Source organism: Pristiophorus japonicus, chromosome 16 (assembly GCF_044704955.1).
Source record: "Pristiophorus japonicus isolate sPriJap1 chromosome 16, sPriJap1.hap1, whole genome shotgun sequence".
Taxonomy (NCBI): Eukaryota; Metazoa; Chordata; class Chondrichthyes; family Pristiophoridae; genus Pristiophorus; species Pristiophorus japonicus.
The window spans coordinates 82485758-82505454 of record NC_091992.1 but is presented as its reverse complement, the minus strand read 5'-3'; the positions used below and the strand labels follow the sequence as shown (position 1 = coordinate 82505454).

The 19697-nt window shown below is 46.0% G+C and overlaps 1 protein-coding gene across 1 annotated transcript in view; it reads right to left on the bottom strand.

The window, feature by feature from the left end:
- The window catches only part of cacna1g (calcium channel, voltage-dependent, T type, alpha 1G subunit), a 372532-nt gene that overhangs the window by 48299 nt on the left and 304536 nt on the right, over positions 1–19697 (bottom strand). Inside the window, exons 26-31 of the mRNA XM_070857502.1 lie at positions 19527–19636; positions 18023–18156; positions 15179–15249; positions 9588–9666; positions 6173–6294; positions 4202–4543 (exon numbers count right to left, since the gene is read on the bottom strand). Of these exons, the coding sequence (XP_070713603.1) occupies positions 4202–4543; positions 6173–6294; positions 9588–9666; positions 15179–15249; positions 18023–18156; positions 19527–19636 (858 nt within the window). The remainder of the gene's footprint in view (positions 1–4201; positions 4544–6172; positions 6295–9587; positions 9667–15178; positions 15250–18022; positions 18157–19526; positions 19637–19697) is intronic.

Here is a 19697-nt window from a genome sequence, read left to right as displayed (position 1 = left end):
AGGTCACTGCCACCTTCCACGTGCCAGCCTGAGAAGTGGTGGGAACTGGGGCGGAAAGAACAAAAATCTGCTGGTGATTCAGGGGTAAAAACCTGTCTTGTAATCCACTAATTACCTCCTTGAATGAGTCTTTAGTTGGGAATCCAGAACAAGGGGACATAATCTTACAATTAGAAACAAATTAGTTAAAAATAAATCAGTATGAACTTCCTTAAGAAGTTGTCGATTGCACTGCCCCAGGAACTGATAGGTGCAGAATCGATGAAGGTTTTTGAATTCCCTTCATTATTTTAAACCTCAATCAGACTGCTTGCTTCCATGGCCTTTCCCCGCCCTATCTCTGTAATCTCCTTCAGGCCCACCACCCCCCGAGATGTCTGCGCTCCTCTAATTCTGCCCTCTTGAGCATCCCTGACTATAGTCACTCCACCATTGGTGGCCGTGCCTTCTGTTGCCGAGGCCCCAAGCTCTGGAACTCCCTGTCTAAACCTCTCCATTTCGCTACCTCTCTCTCCTCCTTCAAGACGCTCCTTAAAACCTACCTCATTGACCAAGCTTTTGATCACCTGTCCTAATTTCTACTTATGCGGCTCGGTGTCAAATTCTGAAATCGCATAATATTCCTGTGAAGAGCCTTGGGATGGTTCACTACGTTAAAGGCGCTATATAAATACAAGTTGTTGTTGTTGTTGCTTCTTAATCTCCTCATCTCTGGGGATAAAACCCAAATTCACCCAGCCTCTCATCACAGCTCAATGCCTTCATCCCAGATAGTATTCTTGTGAATCACCACTGAACTCCAAGGCAACTATAAGAACATAAGAATTAGGAACAGGAGTAGGCCATCTAGCCCCTCGAACCTGCTCCGCCATTCAACAAGATCATGGCTGATCTGGCCGTGGACTCAGCTCCACTTACCCGCCCGCTCCCCGTAACCCTTAATTCCCTTATTGGTTAAAAATCTATCTATCTGTGATTTGAATACATTCAATGAGCTAGCCTTAACTGCTTCCTTGGGCAGAGAATTCCACAGATTCGCAACCCTCTGAGAGAAGAAATTCCTTCTCAACTCGGTTTTAAATTGGCTCCCCCGTATTTTGAGGCTGTGCCCCCTAGTTCTAGTCTCCCCGACCAGTGGAAACAACCTCTCTGCCTCTATCTTGTCTATCCCTTTCATTATTTTAAATGTTTCTATAAGATCACCCCTCATCCTTCTGAACTCCAACGAGTAAAGACCCAGTCTACTCAATCTATCATCATAAGGTAACCCCCTCATCTCCGGAATCAGCCTAGTGAATCGTCTCTGTACCCCCTCCAAAGCTAGTATATCCTTCCTTAAGTAAGGTGACCAAAACTGCACACAGTACTCCAGGTGCGGCCTCACCAATACCCTATACAGTTGCAGCAGGACCTCCCTGCTTTTGTACTCCATTCCTCTCGCAATGAAGGCCAACATTCCATTCGCCTTCCTGATTACCTGCTGCATCTGCAAACTAACTTTTTGGGATTCATGCACAAGGACCCCAGGTCCCTCTGCACCGCAGCATGTTGTAATTTCTCCCCATTCAAATAATATTCCCTTTTACTGTTTTTTTTTCCAAGGTGGATGACCTCACACTTTCCGACATTGTATTCCATCTGCCAAACCTTCGCCCATTCGCTTAACCTATCTAAATCTCTTTGCAGCCTCTCTGTGTCCTCTACACAACCCGCTTTCCCACTAATCTTTGTGTCATCTGCAAATTTTGTTACACTACACTCTGTCCCCTCTTCCAGGTCATCTATGTATATTGTATATTCTTTCTAAAGTGAGGTGGCCAAAACTGGACACAATGCGCCAAATGGGATCTGACCTACACTCTGTATAACTGTTGCTGTCATTATTTACTGTTACCTCTTGTGACGACACCCGTCATCCATTTCGCCTTTTCAGTCACTTCCAGCCTGTACTCTAGCTTCTAATGACTTTTATACCTGGGCCCCTAAATTACACCCTCAGTGCTTGCCCACTCATAATGTGTTCCCATCTGCCATTCTTACATCCAAAATTTACGATGAATACAAGAATGGCAGATGGAATATTTTGAAACACATCTGCTATCTTCTACCCACGCAGTTATCTCCTTATGTTCTACTATTGTCATACCTAAATCAGTCCTTTCTTGATGCACATAAAAGTATTTTCTATTTATCTTGATACCAACTGCAAGTGTGTTTTGTCTGTCTTGACACTCATTATTCCCTTAGTCTACTTGTGTTCCTTTCTATAGTTCTTGCTCTCCTTATACTTGCCACTATTCTTTGCCTTTACATAAGCTTTCCTACTTTGTTTAATATTGGTTCTAATCACTCGCATACAGCACGGTTGTTCATGCAGGGGTTAAAACCCGCCTACTTGTTATCCACTAATTAACTCCTTGAATGAGTTTGCTGTTGATGTGTTGATTTACCAACTAATAATTTCTTCCACTCGATTGTAGTTAATTCCCTCTTCATCCTGAAAGTTAGTCCAAGTCTAAACCTTTGTCAATCGTGAATCCAACCATACTATTGTTCCAAAGATGCTTACTAATTACCTGATTACCATTTCTGGTTCATTACTATCATAAAATCATGTATTTTCTGCTCCTTGCTGGTTCCAAGATATAATGGGGGCGAAATTGGCCATTTAGGAAAGGCCCTTTAGCGCTAGGCGCTAACGGGACGCTAATTTTCTATCGCCGGGCACGGCGGCCAGAACACCCCCTCCCCCCCCACCCGGGATTCTGTGGGTGAAAACGGAATTGCGACACACCCTGTACTTTTCGTCTCAGGGGGAGGGGAGGGGGGGGCACATGGTGATGACGTAATCGCCATGTGCCCCGACACCTTATTGCCATGCGCCGACCCCTTTGCGTCTCATGGGGGAAACTGACCCGCGGAACACGAGGTTGGCGTGGCTGGGGTGCCCTGGCCATCCTTAAAGGGCGCTGCAGCTGCCATCTTTTTTTTGTCGGCTGACTTTACAGTCGCTCCGACAATGGTGGCCGTTGGTTCAGCCGGGCCGCCAACATGCAGCCCGCACTCCCTCTTGGGTACCGGGCCGCTAGCCCGACCGAAACCCTCCCGGGTGGCCCAGCGGGCGCCACGAAAGAGGCTTCAGAGTTCTCAGCGACCCTCCCCTTTAAAAAGGGAGGGACTTGTGACCCATTAGCGCCCCGCTTCCACCCCGGCAGCGCCCCGCGGAGGCCATTCCCGCCCCACAACTTTTTCTCTTTCCAAGTGCTCAATTCAGCATGATTTAGCAGCCCATTTCTCCAGGTGCTAAATCTTCACTCAATTTAAATTGTGTGCCCCAAACTGGGTGCAGGGCAATTTAGCCCCCAACGACTTTAGAAGATTTAGAATTTTAGAAGAATGATTTTAGAAGCATGTATTGTCGGAGGTGTTGTCTTTTGGGTAAAACGTAAAATTGAGGCCCCATCCACTCTCTCAGATGGAGGTTAAAGATCCCGTGGCGCTATTCAAAGAGACCAGGGGAGTTCTCCTGGCCAGCATTTATCCTTCAACCAACACCTGAAACATGATCTGGTCATTTATTTCATTGCTGTTTGTAGGAGCTTGCTGTGCAGAAATTGGCTGCCACGTTTCCCTATATTAAAACACTTCACAAGTACTCCATTGGCTGTAAGGCACTTTGGGACATCCTGAGGTCATGACAAGCGCTATATAAATGCAAATTTGATCTTTCTTCCTGGTCCCTTTAGCACTTTGACTTCCAGATGTTTTCTTAAAATGGAAGATTATGAAGACATCAATAATGAGCAATGCACCGACCGAACCTCTGGAAATAAAATAGGGCATCGTGAAGGGAACCTTTAAATATGAACTGACCTATTATACTGAAGACCCCAATGGACTGAGTTCTACATAATACAAAGGCATCTCGAGATATTGATTGACTTACAACTAATGGGATCAATCTACCTTAATGTATTACAAATAATTATTTTTTATTGACACCTGACATAATGAATGCATGGATTGAGGAGTAAAATAAACAGAATCTTCTATTGATCAGAGTTATTCTATTCTTAGTATCCTATTCTTTTGGACCTATTCCACTGTTGTACTATGGTGATTAGAAATACCATACAGTGCAATGTGTTTTCCATTAAAACTCTACGATGAAAAGCAGTTAGCCTAAAATTCTGTTTCTTACCAGTGGTGGTTCTAAGGAAAATGGAGAATCCATTTTGATTTGGAGTGACTCCGATGGACTCCCTGGGCTGTCTCCTGCTTCTCCACCTTCACTGCCTCCCCAGGTCACACCGTCCACATTCCCTTGATTGGTATTTAACATTTTTAATTCAAGTTCCAGCTCCGCCTCGAGCTCTGCCTCCTCCTTCGCCTCCTTGTTGCTCTCCTCCAGGTGTTTCATCAGCACCGCGATGACTACATTCACCAGCACAAATTGAGCCGTCAGCACAAACGACACAAAGTAGATTGGGGACACCACTGTGTTATAGCAGGTGCCCTCTTGGTTACAGTCTCGTAAAGTATCCTGCCAAATGAGTAAAATAAAGAAGCATTTAAAAACAAAATGAAACAAATAACAGAGTGAATGAAGTGAATGTTTGCAGTGAGAAAATATGATTACAAGATGAAGAAGGTAGAAGTTAAACAAATAACTTTCTCAAGTTGTCATGGCTGATCAGCTCAGCCATGATCTTATTGAATGGCGGAGCAGGCTCGAGGGGTCAAATGACCTACTCCTGCTCCTATTTCTTATGTTCTTGTGTATGTAAGTTTGGAATTGAATTTTAATGTACTTCAAGCTGTCCTGTCAGTAAACTGCCCTCAAGTGTAACAGGCACTTGGCTCAATTAAAACAGTGACTTTCAATTTAATGCAGAACTGAAAAACAATGCAAAATTAAAGTTATTTGGTGCTCCAATTTAGAAAGAACATTAAAGTCATTGAGAGCACACCTCGAAGGTTCACCAGGATGATACCAGAGGAGATATTGGAATTATTTCCATTAGAGCAGAAAAGGCTATGAGGAGATTTAATAAAAGTCATTAAAATTATGAAGGGATTTGATAAAGTGAATAAAGACTTTGGATTGGGAAGTCAGTTTAAATCATCAATTTAAACTATTCACTAAGTGAGGGAGAAGAGAGATTAGTTGACATTTGTACACAATTGTTAGAGCATAGAATCATAGAATGGTTACAGCACAGGAGGTGATCATTCGGCCCATCGAGCCTGTGCCAGCTCTCTGTGGGACCACCTCAGCTAGTCCCTCTCCCCTGCCCTTTCCCTGCAGATCTACAAATTCTTTTCCTTCAGGTACTTATCCAACTCCCTTTTGAAAGCCATGATTGAGTCTGCCTCCAACACCCTTCCAGACAGTGCATTCCAGATCCTAACCACTCACTGCGTAAAGAAGTTTTTTCTTATATCGCCTTTGGTTCTTTTGCATGGAATGCATTGCTGCAAGGAATAGTTGAGGCAGAGACTATTGTACCTTGGGATAAATAGTTGAAGCAGAGGGAGATCCAGGGATATGGGGTGAGAGCAGGGCAGTGGCATTAGTTTTGGATTACTCCAGCCAGCTTGGGACCTGTAAAATTCTATGGGTAGAAATTGGTCTTGGGCGGTATTGCAGTACGGGCCATATCGCATCGGCTGCCCGTTATACGCCTCAATGGAACTGAATATCGGGCGGGGCGTAAAATGGCTGGCCAAAGTGATATTTCTGGTATAGCATTGGCGCCCAAGACGAATTTCCACCCCGATGGCTTTGGGCATGCTTGTAATATCTTGGTTGTAATAGCTTGGATGTAATATCATATTTGCAATATCTGGGTTGTAATATCTGGGTAGTAATAGCTTGGTTGTAATATCTGGGTTGTAATATCTGGGTTGTAATATCTGAGTTGTAATATCTTGGTTGTAATATCTAGGTTGTAATATCTGGGTTGTAATATCTGGGTTGTAATATCTGAGTTGTAATATCTTGGTTGTAATATCTGGGTTGTAAGATCTGGGTTGTAAGATCTGGGTTGTAATATCGTGGTTGTCAAAGACTTGCTCTGAAACATACCAGGCAACCAATGTCCAGTTAAACCAAGAGCAGCAATGTTCCACTGGGGTGTTGGGGAAGTTGCTAAAGGAGGAAAAAGCTCACCTTCATTATTCCATTCCAGTTGTCTCCAGTTGATACTCGGAACAAGGTGAGGAATGCCATCCCAAAATTTCTGAACGTGGCGTGTCGCCCCAACCCCTCACAGGGATGATAGTCGTCACATTCTACATTAAGATATTTTTAAAAATTCACATTTATTGAAACAAATAATCCTCAGAGGATAGGGGACAAATATTCTGTTTCTGTTGCAATAACGAGCTATATGGTAACTGGATGGGGACGGTTTCTGATGGACCATACTTTGGAATTAGAGACTTAAATTAATCAACAAAACAAAGGAATCGAGATAGGCCATTCAGCCCCTCAACCCTGTTCTGCCATTTAATTAGATCATGGCTGATCTGTATCTTAATACCATCTACCCACCTTGGTTCCATAACCCTTAATTCCCCTTGCTTAACAAAAATTTAGCAATCTCTGTGTTGAAGATCGCCCCCCAGCCTTAGCAGCTTTTTGGGGGAGAGAGTTCCAGATTTTCACCACCCTCTGGGGCCAAATTTCGGCCTGAGTTGCTCCTGTTTTTTTGGAGCAACTGGTTTAGAATGGAGTATCTTAGAAATTGCAATTCTCGGCATTTAGTTTGCTCCAGTTCTAGTCAGTTAGAACAGTTTCAGTTTGGAAGAGATTTTTTTTTAAAAAGGGGGCGGCATTGGAGGTCAGGTCGGTCAGGGGAGGTCGGGAGCGGAGGTCGGTCGGGAGGGGAGCGGAGGTCGGTCGGGGGGAAAGTCGGAAGCGGAGGTCGGTCGGGAGCGGAGGTCGGGGGGGGGCGCGTCGGGAGCGGAGATCGGGAGCGGAGGTTGGGTCGGGGGGAGGGGGGCGGTGGAGCGGGCTTCAAGTTGGGTTGGGTCCCGGTCCGGAGGAAGCAGGAGCTGGGCGTGGGAGGCAGCCTTATCGACGCAGCTCCAGTGAGGCCATTCGGCCAGGGCTAGGGGCTGTGTGCTTCGGGCCCCTCCCACACAGTTTTGGGCGCCTGGAGCTACTGCACATGCGCGCCCACTGTAGCGCGCACGTGCAGAGGTCCCGGCACTGTTTTCGGCGCAGGGACCTGGCTCTGCCTCCCACAGCTTGTGCACCCCCTCCGCTCACTCCCTCCCTCCCCTCCCTCCCTCCCCAGCTCCAGAGGACCTGCAGGGAGCCGGAGAATAGGTGAGTTTTTTTAGGCACAATTTGTGGTGCGAAAACCGGGCGTCCAGGTCGGGGCTGCGCCGTTCTAGGCGCGGCCTGAAACTTGGGCCCTCTGTATGAAGAAGTGCTTCATGACATCACCTCTGAACGGCCTCGCTCTAATTTTAAGTTTACGACCCCTTGTTCTGGACTCCCCCCACCAGAGGAAATAGTTTCTCTCTATCTATCCTATTAACTCCAATAATCATCTTAAACATCTCAATGCAATCACCCCATAATCTTCGATACTCAAGGGAATACAACTTATTGGGCCCAAGTTTCCACACGATAAAAAACGGGCGCCCCTCTGAGCTGGGCACCCGTTTATCGCGCCAAAAACGGCGCCGGAAAAAAAACGCGCGATTCTGGAGAGCCCTGCAGCTCCATGTCTGCTTGGCGCAGCGCCCAGGGGGGCGGAGCCTACACTCGTGCCGATTTTGTAAGTGGGAGGGGGCGGGTACCATTTAAATTAGTTTTTTTCCTGCCGGCAACGCTGCAGTGTGAAGGAAACATTGGCACTCGGCCATTTTTGTAGTTCTTTGTAGCTGTTTAATTTTTGAACATTTTTTAATAAAAGCACATTGCCATCAGCACATCAACACTGAGGCTTCTTGCAACAGTGAGAAGGCTGCAGGAAGCCTCAGAAAGTTGAGGCAGCCGTTTCCCTCCTCCACCCCCCCCCGCGGGAACGAACGGCTGCCTTCTTCCCCCCCCCCCCCCCCCCCCCGCAGCATTCTCCGTGCCTGAAGCACTTTCACACAGGTAGGAAGATGGTTTATTTAATCTTTTCTTTGCTTATAAGTTTTTATTCAGGTTGGATTTATTTGTATAATATTTGTATAAGTATAAATAAGGATTTATTATAGAATTTAATGACTTCCCTTCCCCCCCATCCCCCCCCACCTCGTTCTGGACGCCTAATTTGTAACCTGCGCCTGATTTTTTAATGTGTAGACAAGGTTTTTTCAGTTCCACAAAAATCTTCACTTGCTCCAGTCTAAGTTAGTTTGGAGTACGTTTTCACTGTGGAAACTTTGAAATCAGGCGTCAGTGGCGGACACGCCCCCTTTTGAAGAAAAAATTCTGTTCCAAAGTGGAACTGTTCTACCTGACTAGAACTGCAGAAAAAAAATGTGGAGTATTGCGATTTCTAAGATAGTCCGTTCTCCACCAGTTGCTCCTAAAAATCAGGCGCAAATCATATGGAAACTTGGGCCCAATATACTCAATATACAATATACTCAAGGAAAACCAAAGGTTTGGCTTTGGACCATGTTGTGTCATTGAAGCTGAATTCTCAATCTCCATCCCAACTAGATTATTAATGTAACAATTTGGCCAACACAAAGCATTTTTGCTGTTAAGCTCTGCTTCCACCATTATATTAGCATTTTCATTCAAAACTGAAATAATCTGTCACAGAAAATACCTACCTCAGATTATTCATGTCACGAAACTAAACATAAACCCTGTAAGGAAATCTCCCAAGTGCTGCCTATTATTGCACACACACATATAGAAACTGATGTGATGAGAGTCACCTACAGGCATGTGAAATTCAGGACACTTATTAGGTTTCAAACTGAAATTTTCCATTTCCAGGGCCTCCAATGTTAGTACAATCCTAATGAGGGTTTAGGATACACCCTAGATTCGATTTCTTTGTTACAGTTAGGATTATAGTAATTGAAGACCCAATAAATTACAGGTCCTGCAAACAATCAGAGATGAACAAAGACAAATCTTTCTCAGCAATTTCTATCAAGTTCGCAACCAGAAACTATTTTAAGACAGCCTTGTTGAAAGAACTAAAATTAAATGGCACTATATTCTTCGGATTTAGTGGCAATGAATCTATGTAAGAGGTTTCACAGATATGTTCTCAAACCTCTGGCCATGTTATTATTTAAGAAAATAAGATTTTGGAATACGGTATACGAGTAACTTGAGACATGATGTGGTGAGTGTAGCGATGCTTGGGGAGATCAGGTGACTCTGGACCGATGGTTCCCAAAAGCTCTCCACCACCAGGGTTTCCTCACCTCATGTCTGGGTCTGTAGACTCATTGATAGAGATTGTTGCTATGGTTCATCAACAACTTCATTATGTTCCTATGATAAGCCAAGTTACATGAGCCATATTAAAATGAAGAATGCAGGTCTAGGAATGGGTATTAAGCAGTGCAAAGGAATATTAGCTCAAAATAATGTACTTGTGCCTGCAGTATCTTACCTAGATCCCCGAAAAGTTCAACTCCAAGAGCTGCAAATATGAAAAAGAGCAGCATGAACAAGAGACCAAGATTCCCGACCTGCAAGAGAGATAAAGACTATGAAGGATTTCTCCATTGTTGATTGTGCAGGTCTCGTACAAAGGATGGCTTAAAATAGCTATCTCATCTTCTATCTTCTGACCACCAACCTTGGATTATTCAAATCGATGCAAATTTTTATTTTTGGTTAATTGATGCTGGAAGCTTCTCCTCTGAATAACTTTCAACTAGCATCTCAGAGAAGCTTCCAGAATCAATTATGATAGGGACGTGTAGATCATGGAGGGTGCAAGCTGAAACTGTAGGCTAGAAATTTCTGATTGGAATATTAGCATACAGATATTGAAAGTGTTCATATGACATTGCTTTTCATTTTAACGGAGGCATTAAAATAAAATAACAGAAGAATGTCATATGAACAGTTAACTATTCATCGACCAATATCGCAAATGGGAACTTCTAGATTTATATTACATTCTGAAATAAATATCTCATCTAGCTGCCAATAATGAGTCGATTATTAACATACTTCAAATGTTACTGCAGTAAAACAAACTCAATCATTTTATGCTTTCATCAAGTTTGAGGTTATGGAGAGGAGACTGAAGAAAAGACTGACATTGTTTTTGAGGTGAGTCTTTAGACCAACTCAGGTGGATATAAAAGATCCCATGGCACTATTTAAAGAAGAGCAGGAGAGTTCTCCCCGGTGTCCTGGGCCAATATTCATCCCTCAATCAACATCACTAAAACAGATTATCACAATGCTGTGTGTGGGACCTTGCTGTGCACAGATAGTTGCTGTGTTTCCTACATTACAACAGTACTTATAAAGTACTTCAGCAGCTGTGAGATGCTTTAGGATGTCCTGAAGTTGTGAAAGACACTATATAAATGCAAATTCTTTGTATTTTTGTTTAAAGCTAAGAGACGCAAGTGAACGGACAGGGCTCAATGTGCAGAATGCTCAGGTGGAGTTAAGCTTGGGTTTCTCTCCCAGCGTGTTTCTGACCTCCTCACCCCTCCGATCCTCTCTCTTCCCCCTTCAATCCTCTCTCTCACCCTATCTCTCTCTCACCCTGTCTATCTCTCTTCCCCTCCTCTCCCCTCCGATCCTCTCTCTTCCCCCTTCAATCCTCTCTCTCACCCTATCTCTCTCTCACCCTGTCTATCTCTCTTCCCCTCTTCTCCCCTCCGATCCTCTCTATTCCCCCTTCAATCCTCTCTCTCCCCTCCTTTCACTCTTACCCTATCTCTCTCTCTCCCCTTTCGATCCTCTCTTCCCTTCCGTTGCCCCCCCCCCCCCCGGCCACCAACGGATCCAATGACCATCTCCTTATGGAGCCAAGGAAAGCGTGGCCCACGGTGCAAGCTGCAACTATTGGCTACGGTGCATCGATAAACAGTGCGCACGCGCAGAAGGGGAGCAGGTGCAGCAGGTGCACACGCTTGGCTCTGGGATATATGTGCAGAAGGCCGCAGCGATATTCGTGCAGATAATCACAGCGGGGTTGAATCCTGCAAGTTCTTCCCTAACCAATAAGGAATGCAATTTGAGTACCGGAATTTAGTAGAAAAGGTCCTGGTGGCAGTGAAAATGTCCATTTTTCTAAGTGGATCTGAGTCACACCAGATCAACTGCCCTAGTTGGCGGAGGAAGGGAACATGTGGAATTGAATGTTAAAGTTATGAAACTGCTTCTGACTTCCCAGTTCAGTGCAGTACTTTGCAAATGAGGTTATTTTATTGAAGTAATTCTCACTAACGTGCTCCATTCACGGCAGCAAGCCAAAATGCAAATCTCAGCCCTTTCAATGCTCGGAGGTGATTCTTATTTCTTTAAATTGGAGAACATTTGAAAAACTGTCTAATTACTACACGATTCTTCTGAATGTACTGCAAATTTTCAGTCTGTCAGATTCAAGAACTACATGAACTTCCAAATCTATGACACCAATTTGGATAAGAATACTGCCCGTTCTCCTTTGGCAATTGGACCCAGGCCGCAAGTCCATTCTCTTGCATTGGTCTGGGTGTCACATTGCATTAGGATACTTCCAGGACCTGAGTTTCAATCTGAACTAGGATAGAATTAAAGTCTTGTTCTTCCTATGGCTATTGAGGACCCTAAGTAAATTAAGTTGAGGCCTCCTCAACCTACCATGCAGGGACCTTGAGATCTGCACTGATGTGACAATCACACTTCGGCAAGCGTTAAGATGGCTGGCGTGAGAAATAGAATGAGTCATATTGTTACCATGAAGATTCTCTGCTGAGGAAAGGGGGTTAAGGTCCACTGCTACAACAGAGACAGAGAGAGAGTGCAGAACTGCAGCACAACCCTGTGGCAACTGACCTGGGAGTAATCGACGCACTCCAGAGAATGGTCTGCAAAATGTTTAGGACTGGATTTTGCGGTCTTCTGCGCTCTGGGTTTCGCTACGGAGTGACGGCAATGAGGTACTCAGCGCCCCGCAGCGATCCACCATTCCGATTTTGTGGCGACGTGGAGCATCACCGCACGGAAGAGCTGCGCCCGCTGTGCACAACACCCCTGGTTGCGACACCGGCGTGAGTTTGAGTTCCTGCCTGACCCGTCCACCCGCAATGACCGCCTGGGAAATCAGAGCGGTCCAACGATCCCGTCGCCGAAGAGGTGAGTCATGGTCTCCTGAGGTAAGTGTGATCGTTTTTCTCTTTTAATTTTTTTTAGCGTGTTGTGTTGTGGTGGCGTGGACAATGTTTTGGGAATGTTTTTGTAGAGTTTATTTAGGTCTCCCCCAGGCGTCTGTCGGAGCGCTCCTGGCCCGGCTCTTTAGCTTGGGAGTTTCCAATGCTAGCACCCAAGAGAGGTGTACAACGCCTCCCTTAGCGCTGCGCCACTGACTCAGGGCTCAGCTGCCCAATGTTACTGACTGAGCCGCAAACTGTTCCTGGGCGCTAACTTTACCGCCCTGCCGCCATTATCGCCCCGAAAATAAAAAAGCCTAAAATCCAGCCCATGGTCCTTGAATAGGGTGGGAGTTGGGTGGGGGGGGGGGGGGGGGGAGAAGGGGAGAGGAGGTGACAGTTTCAAGTCAAGCCTGAAAGGAACACACTATTGGCGATGTTCCTCTGGCGCCTGCCCAAGGCAGGAGGGGGCGGGGGTGGGGAGATTTTTGGAGGGCTAGGAGGAGCATTAATATTAAAAGACAAACCTATTGTTTCTGATCAGCCTGCAGTGGCTGTCTCTTTAAAGACTGCTGGCTCGGTCACTCAAGGTCTGAGGAACCTGGGACAAGTATTTACTTTGCTTGCTCAGCTCATTGCTCTATGGAAATTGCACGGGGGGTCATACGGTTATGTATGTAAAACTGTAATTACCATGTCTAACCACCTTATCCCCTGGAGTCCCAAGGGATCCCACAATCCCTTGGGAGCACCTGTATTTCAGGAGGCTGGAGAGGCACTCTGAGATCTGTAATAAAGGACTATGGTCACACTTACTTTGAGCTTGCAGCATCTAGTCTGACTCTTTATCCAAGATATAACACATACAATCGGCGTAGGACCTCAATTTGCAAATTTAAGCAGCCCCCCGCCACCCCCCCCGGCCCGCCCGCCTATTCTGCGATGAGTGCTGGGTGCCCAATTAAAGGCTGGCCTGAAAAATGAATCCGCTGGGGAAAGAGGTCATCAAAATCACCACTCGATGTTTCTCTGCCGGCCACCCGTTGTTCAGGTGGGAAACCGGCTGCAACAGGCGACAGTCCCCCCTCTGCATCCTTACATTCACTTCTGAACTGAAGTGCACATTTGGGTTTGCCTACTAAGCTGATCGGCATTTTTATTCTCCATTCCTTGAGCCTCCATATCCAGGCATGACCTCTGCCAGTCTTGTACCCTCTGTGTCCTCTACTGTTCTAGTGTGACATAGGGACACTGGGCCCATGATTCCCATACCCTCCCTACCGATTGTCATCCGAACCCTCCCTTGTGCCTCGTGATGTTGCCTTCCTTTCCAATTGCTGAGCTCAGTGCCCCGCCCGCCATACCCCGATCTTTTCCGATAGCCGGGCCAGACGTAATGTTCTCCCACTGGCTTTCCCACCAGGCAGCCGGCCAGCCTGTCAATCTGGGCAGGAAATGGATTTAAACAAATGGTAATGAGATCCTGCCATTATCTTTGGCATGATCTCCACATTCCCGGGATATCCAGGATCCCCCTTGCAACCATTCCCCACTCCCACCCCCCAACAACCTCACGCCTCCCTGTAATTATCGTGGCCCTTGGGTCTGGAGGTGACAACGGCATCGATCAGAGTTTGAGCAGCAGAAGGGCAGAGGCGGGGGGCGGGCACTGTTACAGAGACAGAAGTCAGCGGGATCTGTGACAGGGTCAGAAGCGCAAGTCCGGGTCAAAATAGGGCGCCCAGATTGCAAACACTCTTTGAACTGGGATCGAAAGCGAGAAGGGAAACAGAACGCAATGAAGATGAACACGGTAAAAGAGACAAATGGAAATCCTGTCTGACAGCCAGTTCTGACGAAGGGTCATCGACCTGAAACGTTAACTGTTTCTCTCTCCACAGATGCTGGCTGACCTGCGGAGTACTTCCAGCATTTTCTGTTTTTATTTCAGATTCCAGCATCCACAGGATTCTTCTGCCTTAGTATTTGGTCCAGTCTCCATTCTGATACAGTCTCTGCACTTCGCCACTGGGAGACACTGCCGTTCTGCCGAACCTCCTGACTGTGGGCTGTTGCTGTCTGTGCTCAGTATTGTGCCACTGGGAGACGCTGCAGACTGGGCTCAGCACATTTCCATTGGAGTCTCTGCAATCTCCAGTAACCACCTCCCCCACTGGATGCAACTCAAATCAGGAACTAAGTGGAGCAGGACTCAAAGCTCTGGCTATCCCTGATCTGGTGAGTGTTAGAGCTGATTGCCAGTTCAAAGTGTTCATTCTAAAGGCTAGGGCTGAGTTTAAGCCGTGAGTGTTAACCCTGAATGTTAGTCAGAATGTCAGCGCCGGGAGTATGAGCGCCGGGAGTGTCAGAATGACGACAGCGAGTATCAGCTTGGGTAGTGTCGCATCAGTGCTGAGTTGAGGGAAGTATTCCTTTTTGTACTTCCATCTTTCACATCCAGCTGAACCACCAGAACAGGCCAAACTTGGTTTAGTATCTTCTACAAAGAGATGTGGCCTCTGACAGTGCAGCACTCCTGCAGTACTGCACTGGAGTGATAGCCACAGCCGACAATTACATGCTCCAATTCCCAATATGGTGCCTGAACTGAAGCCTTCTGACGGAGAAACAAGACTCTACCAACTGAGCCAGGTGTGATGGCATAGCGGCCTGGGATGTTAATGCTACACAGACCTGACAGTGAAAACTTTCGTTTCCCGCGATATCGAGACAATGTTGAGCTGTTGCAGTGAACAGGTTCTCAAACTGGGGCCATAAAACAGGACGAGCTATGAATGGAAGCAGAGTGAACTCCAGAGCTATGAACAGATCCCCTGACATGACCATACCTGCGATTATGAAGTTACAGCAATGCGCTCACCTGCGGTAGAGCCTGGATTACGGTGTTCAGCAAGGCTCTCATCCCCACCGCCATCTTCAAGAGCTTGAGGACTTTTTTGGGGACACAAGCAAACGTTGTAAATGCCACAGACACCACAATGTCGCAGATGTTTCCTAACCACTTATTCTTGTGTTGCCAAGCAACACAGTACATCGTCTAATAATGTTCTGTTTGAAATAATTCGATTAATAAGCCTCGTTTGATCCAAATGCCAAGATCCCTGGATAAGGTTAATGACATTCTTCTGCCATTCAGGACAAAATAGCTGCTGCTTCAAATCCAGCTGGTGCCAGCCTTATAAGGAATTCTATTCTCATCTGATTTTTAATCGGTGCTCAACGGTTGTTCAAAATGAACAGGCAGGATTGTGAAGTCCCTTCGGCTCTCTTGAGCAGCCAATGAGATTTTTATATAAGGTTTTTACAGAACGTATGAACATTATGAGCAGGAGTAAGTCATTCAGTACCCCGGAAGTGCTCCGCCATTGAATTAAATTATGGTTGATCTGTAACTCAATTCCATTTTCCTGCCTATGCTCCCTATCCCTTGACATCCTGACCCAACAAAATTGCCGATTTCAGCCTTGAAAGCTCCAATTAACCCCCAGCATTCACAGTTTTTGGGGGTGGGGGGAACATGGGATGGTGGGAGTTCCAGATTTCTGCTACCCTTTGTGTGGAAAATGTACTTCCTGATTTTACTCCTGAATAGCCTAGCTCTAATTTTATGATGTCCCCTTGTCTTGAATCCTCCACTGGAGGAACTGGCTTCTCTGTATCTGTCATATCGAATCCTTATACAGGTGCAACAACCCGAATCTGGAACTCCGAAAACCGGAATTGTCCGACAACTGGACATTTTGCGCGTAGCTAATGGAGTCGTCCGGAATCTGGAATTATTGTTTGAAAACCAGACATTTTTTAGGCAAAACCCAAAACCCGACACGGATTAGGTCGAGGATTCCAGATTTCAGACAAGAAAATCAAGTCTGAAATCCGGAATCCTCGCCCAAATCCGTGCCGGATTTTGGGTTTTGATGGATTTCGGACCTTGCTGCTCCAAACCCGGCACAGATTCAGTCGAGGATTCCGGATTTCAGACGATTGATTTTCTTGTCTGAAAACCGGAAAACCCCAATAAACTTAACGGATTCTGTCCCGAGGATTCCGGAGTTCGGACGTTGTATCTGTAATAGTTGAAACACCTCAATCAGATCACCCCTCAGTCTGCTATAGTCAAGGGAATACAAGCCAAGCTTAGGCAAGCTGTCCTCACAATCTAACCCTTTTAGCCCCGGTATCATTCGGGTGAATCTGCATTGCACCCTCTCCAAGGCCAATATAACTTTCTTGAGCCTTGGTGCCCAGAACTGAACACAATACTCCAGATGGGGTCTGACCAAGGCTCCAGAAACTGAAATATAACTTCCTCCTTTTGTATTCCAGTCCCCTCAAGTTAAGAAGGAACTAGGGGCTGTGATTTTCCCTTGTGTGGTCCACTCACTTCTAACAAGATGATAATTTTCCCTCCAGTGGGGAAAAACCCCACTCTAGACAAGGGACTGTAATCTGGGCGGATGTGAGGGGAAGATTTTCAGCTGGGACACATGTTCTAGCAGGTTCCCATCCCTTTGTGGTGCCACTGAGAAATTCTGACTGGGTTGCGGGGGTGGGGGAGAGGGGGAGCGGTGTTCCACTCTGACCCATCACGATGTCAATATTGGAGACGGGACTGACTGGATCATTGGCAATCCTACTGGTTCCACCGATAGTGTACACCAGCGGTGCACATGATGTACAAGTGCTGTAAGTGAGCCCCACAATACCATCGGTTTAAGAGAGATTGATTTGCCCCTTTTGGAGCATGGTCGACCAGTGAGGGATCAATGATCGATTAATATTTTTGCCTGGCAACACTTAAGCCACAGGGGCTGCAAGGCAATGCTCCCAAATCCTCCTGGACCTGTAGGACAGGTTCCCTAACAGTGCCATCCCAGGCACAGGCGCCCAACCCAAATCTTTAAGTGACCCTATCTCTGGGATTTGGAGGGGGTAGAATGGAGGTCCAATCCTGCAGTACTATCCCCTGGTGGAATGGGCCTTCCCGAATTGTTGGGCCTTCAGTTATAGTACTATTGTGTCTACTCATTCTGTGCTACAGTTCCAAGGGAATGATTCATCCTGCGGTACCTTGATGAACTGAGCGGCCTTCGTGTGTGAGCTATGGCAGTGTCCCTGGCTATCAGACTATGTGGGGCATCACTGACCCTAACCTCGAATCATATAGCACAGAAGGAGGTAATTCGGCCCATCATTTCTGTGTCGGCTCTTTGAAAGAGCTATACAATTAGTCCAGCTCTTTCCCCGCAGCCCACGCAAATGTTTTCCCTTCAAGTATTTACCCAATTCCCTGTTGGAAATTACTACGGAATCTGCTCCCACCACCTGTTCAGGCGGGGCATTCCAGAGCATAGCAACTTGTTGAATAAAAAAAATTCTCCTTATCTCCCCCTCTGGTTCTCACTTCACCCAATATCATAAGAACATAAGAATTAGGAGCAGGAGTACGCCATTTGGCCCCTCAAGCCTGCTCTGCCATTCAATAAGATCATGGTTGATCTGATCTTGGCCTCAACTCCACTTCTCTGCCCGCTCCCCATAACTGTTGACTCCCTGATCGTTCAAAAATCTAATATCGAAATTCAAATGTCAAAAAACACACACACAATCAACTAGGAGTTATTCTAAGAAGGGACATGAATTCTACTATCCGAGAGGAGTTTTAAATACACTGCAGTGAATAGCAAGTTCTGGTTTTACTAACCTCTAGCAATCCGGAGGACTCTCATGATTCTAATGATTGTGGGGTTGATTGGCAAGGAAGCATTCACCTCAATCTCTTCAAGGGTGATGCCCATAATGGACAGCAGTACAATAGCGAGGTCCAGCTGGTTCCACCTGGGGTTAAACCACAAAGGAGGTCTCACAAGCAACCCTCAAAACATAGCAGTTGACTCACAATCAACATGCGTTGGAAACCTAGAGAGCCGCAGTTAAACACAAGGGCACATCGAAGCTTTGTTTTGATTTTAACATTCAAATTAAGAAATTAGTATGTTAAAACCTTGCATTTTTTATTTCTGAAGCTGATGGTAATGCTGCATTACGGTACCGAGCTGCAGAATGCTTGATGTCATTGGTCAGTGCCAATTGTAATCAATGAAATATCAAAGGCCATGAGAATTTCCTTGCTTGTTGTGAGGCACTTGTCTCCTAGATATTACAATGTTGTGGGTGGGGGGGGGAGAAGAGAGTTTTCAATCTTCAAATTTATTAATATAGTGTTGAGGGCTAAAGGGATTTTATTTCATTGAAAATAATTTCCAATTCGCACATGCAATATTAAGTTGGTCAACCTTATATAACACAGAAGATTTGACAAATCTACGGTGGCTTTGATAGGCCTAATGTTTTAGATGGTTGAGGGTTATCGCATAGATGGGTGATGGGGAAGTCCAGGGCAGCAGTGCCCAGATTATTTCTCTGGGGCCTGGTGGAGCAGACCTCCTCCTCCTGGCTTCGCAAAATGATTGGAAACATAACCCCCTTTCAGCGCCTCTTGGCTTCTCTTGCCGTGCACTCTCCGACTAGTCCATGTCCTAAAATTGGCAATCTGGGTCATATGTACGGCCCTAAACTCGCTTATTCAAAGGGGACCTACTGCCTGAAACAGGCAGGTGCTTTGACCGCCCTGTAGTAGGCCCCTGTAAAAGCGGCAGAGAGCAGAGCATCGGCGCTAATGGGCGGTCAGTCTTCCGACCCCAGTTCGAGGCCGATGTCACCCCACTAACGTCGGCTTCGGGAAATTAAAATGATCCTGACTTGGCCCCATGACGATGTGAAACTCGAATGCTCATTGGCAAAATAGATGCAAATTATTAGTATCTCACTTAACAGCTTCACTCACTTTTTATTTCCTTGTTAACTGACACATGGCAGTATCTGCTGCCATGCACTGTATCCACTCTGTGACTCACCTTGTACATGAATGGGGCAAGCATAAGAAATAGGAGCAGGAGTAGGCCATTTGGCCAGGGGCGGAGGGGGTATGATGTGGTAACAGCAGAAAACATTTCCACTCTGAGATTATTGTGTCTTTGGACAACATGAAAGTATTTTCGCGATGGCTGCTCCATGTAAACAAGGTAGGAAAGATGATGAAGGACAATCTTCTTATCTCTCCTCTGTGCCAACAAAACCATAACAAACCATGTACACAATGAAACCAGCATTGTTCCCCCTACTTCAGCAGTGCTGCAGTACTTTACCTATCCTTGAAGAACCGGCGGAAACCAAAGGCAACTAGTTTGAACACAGACTCCAGGACAAAGATAATGGTGAAGATGTAGTTACAGATCTTTAGGGCCTCGTCAAGGACCTGAGAAGATTAGAGATTAAGATTAAAGGTAAAGCATTTTGTTAGAACAATTACAGATTTG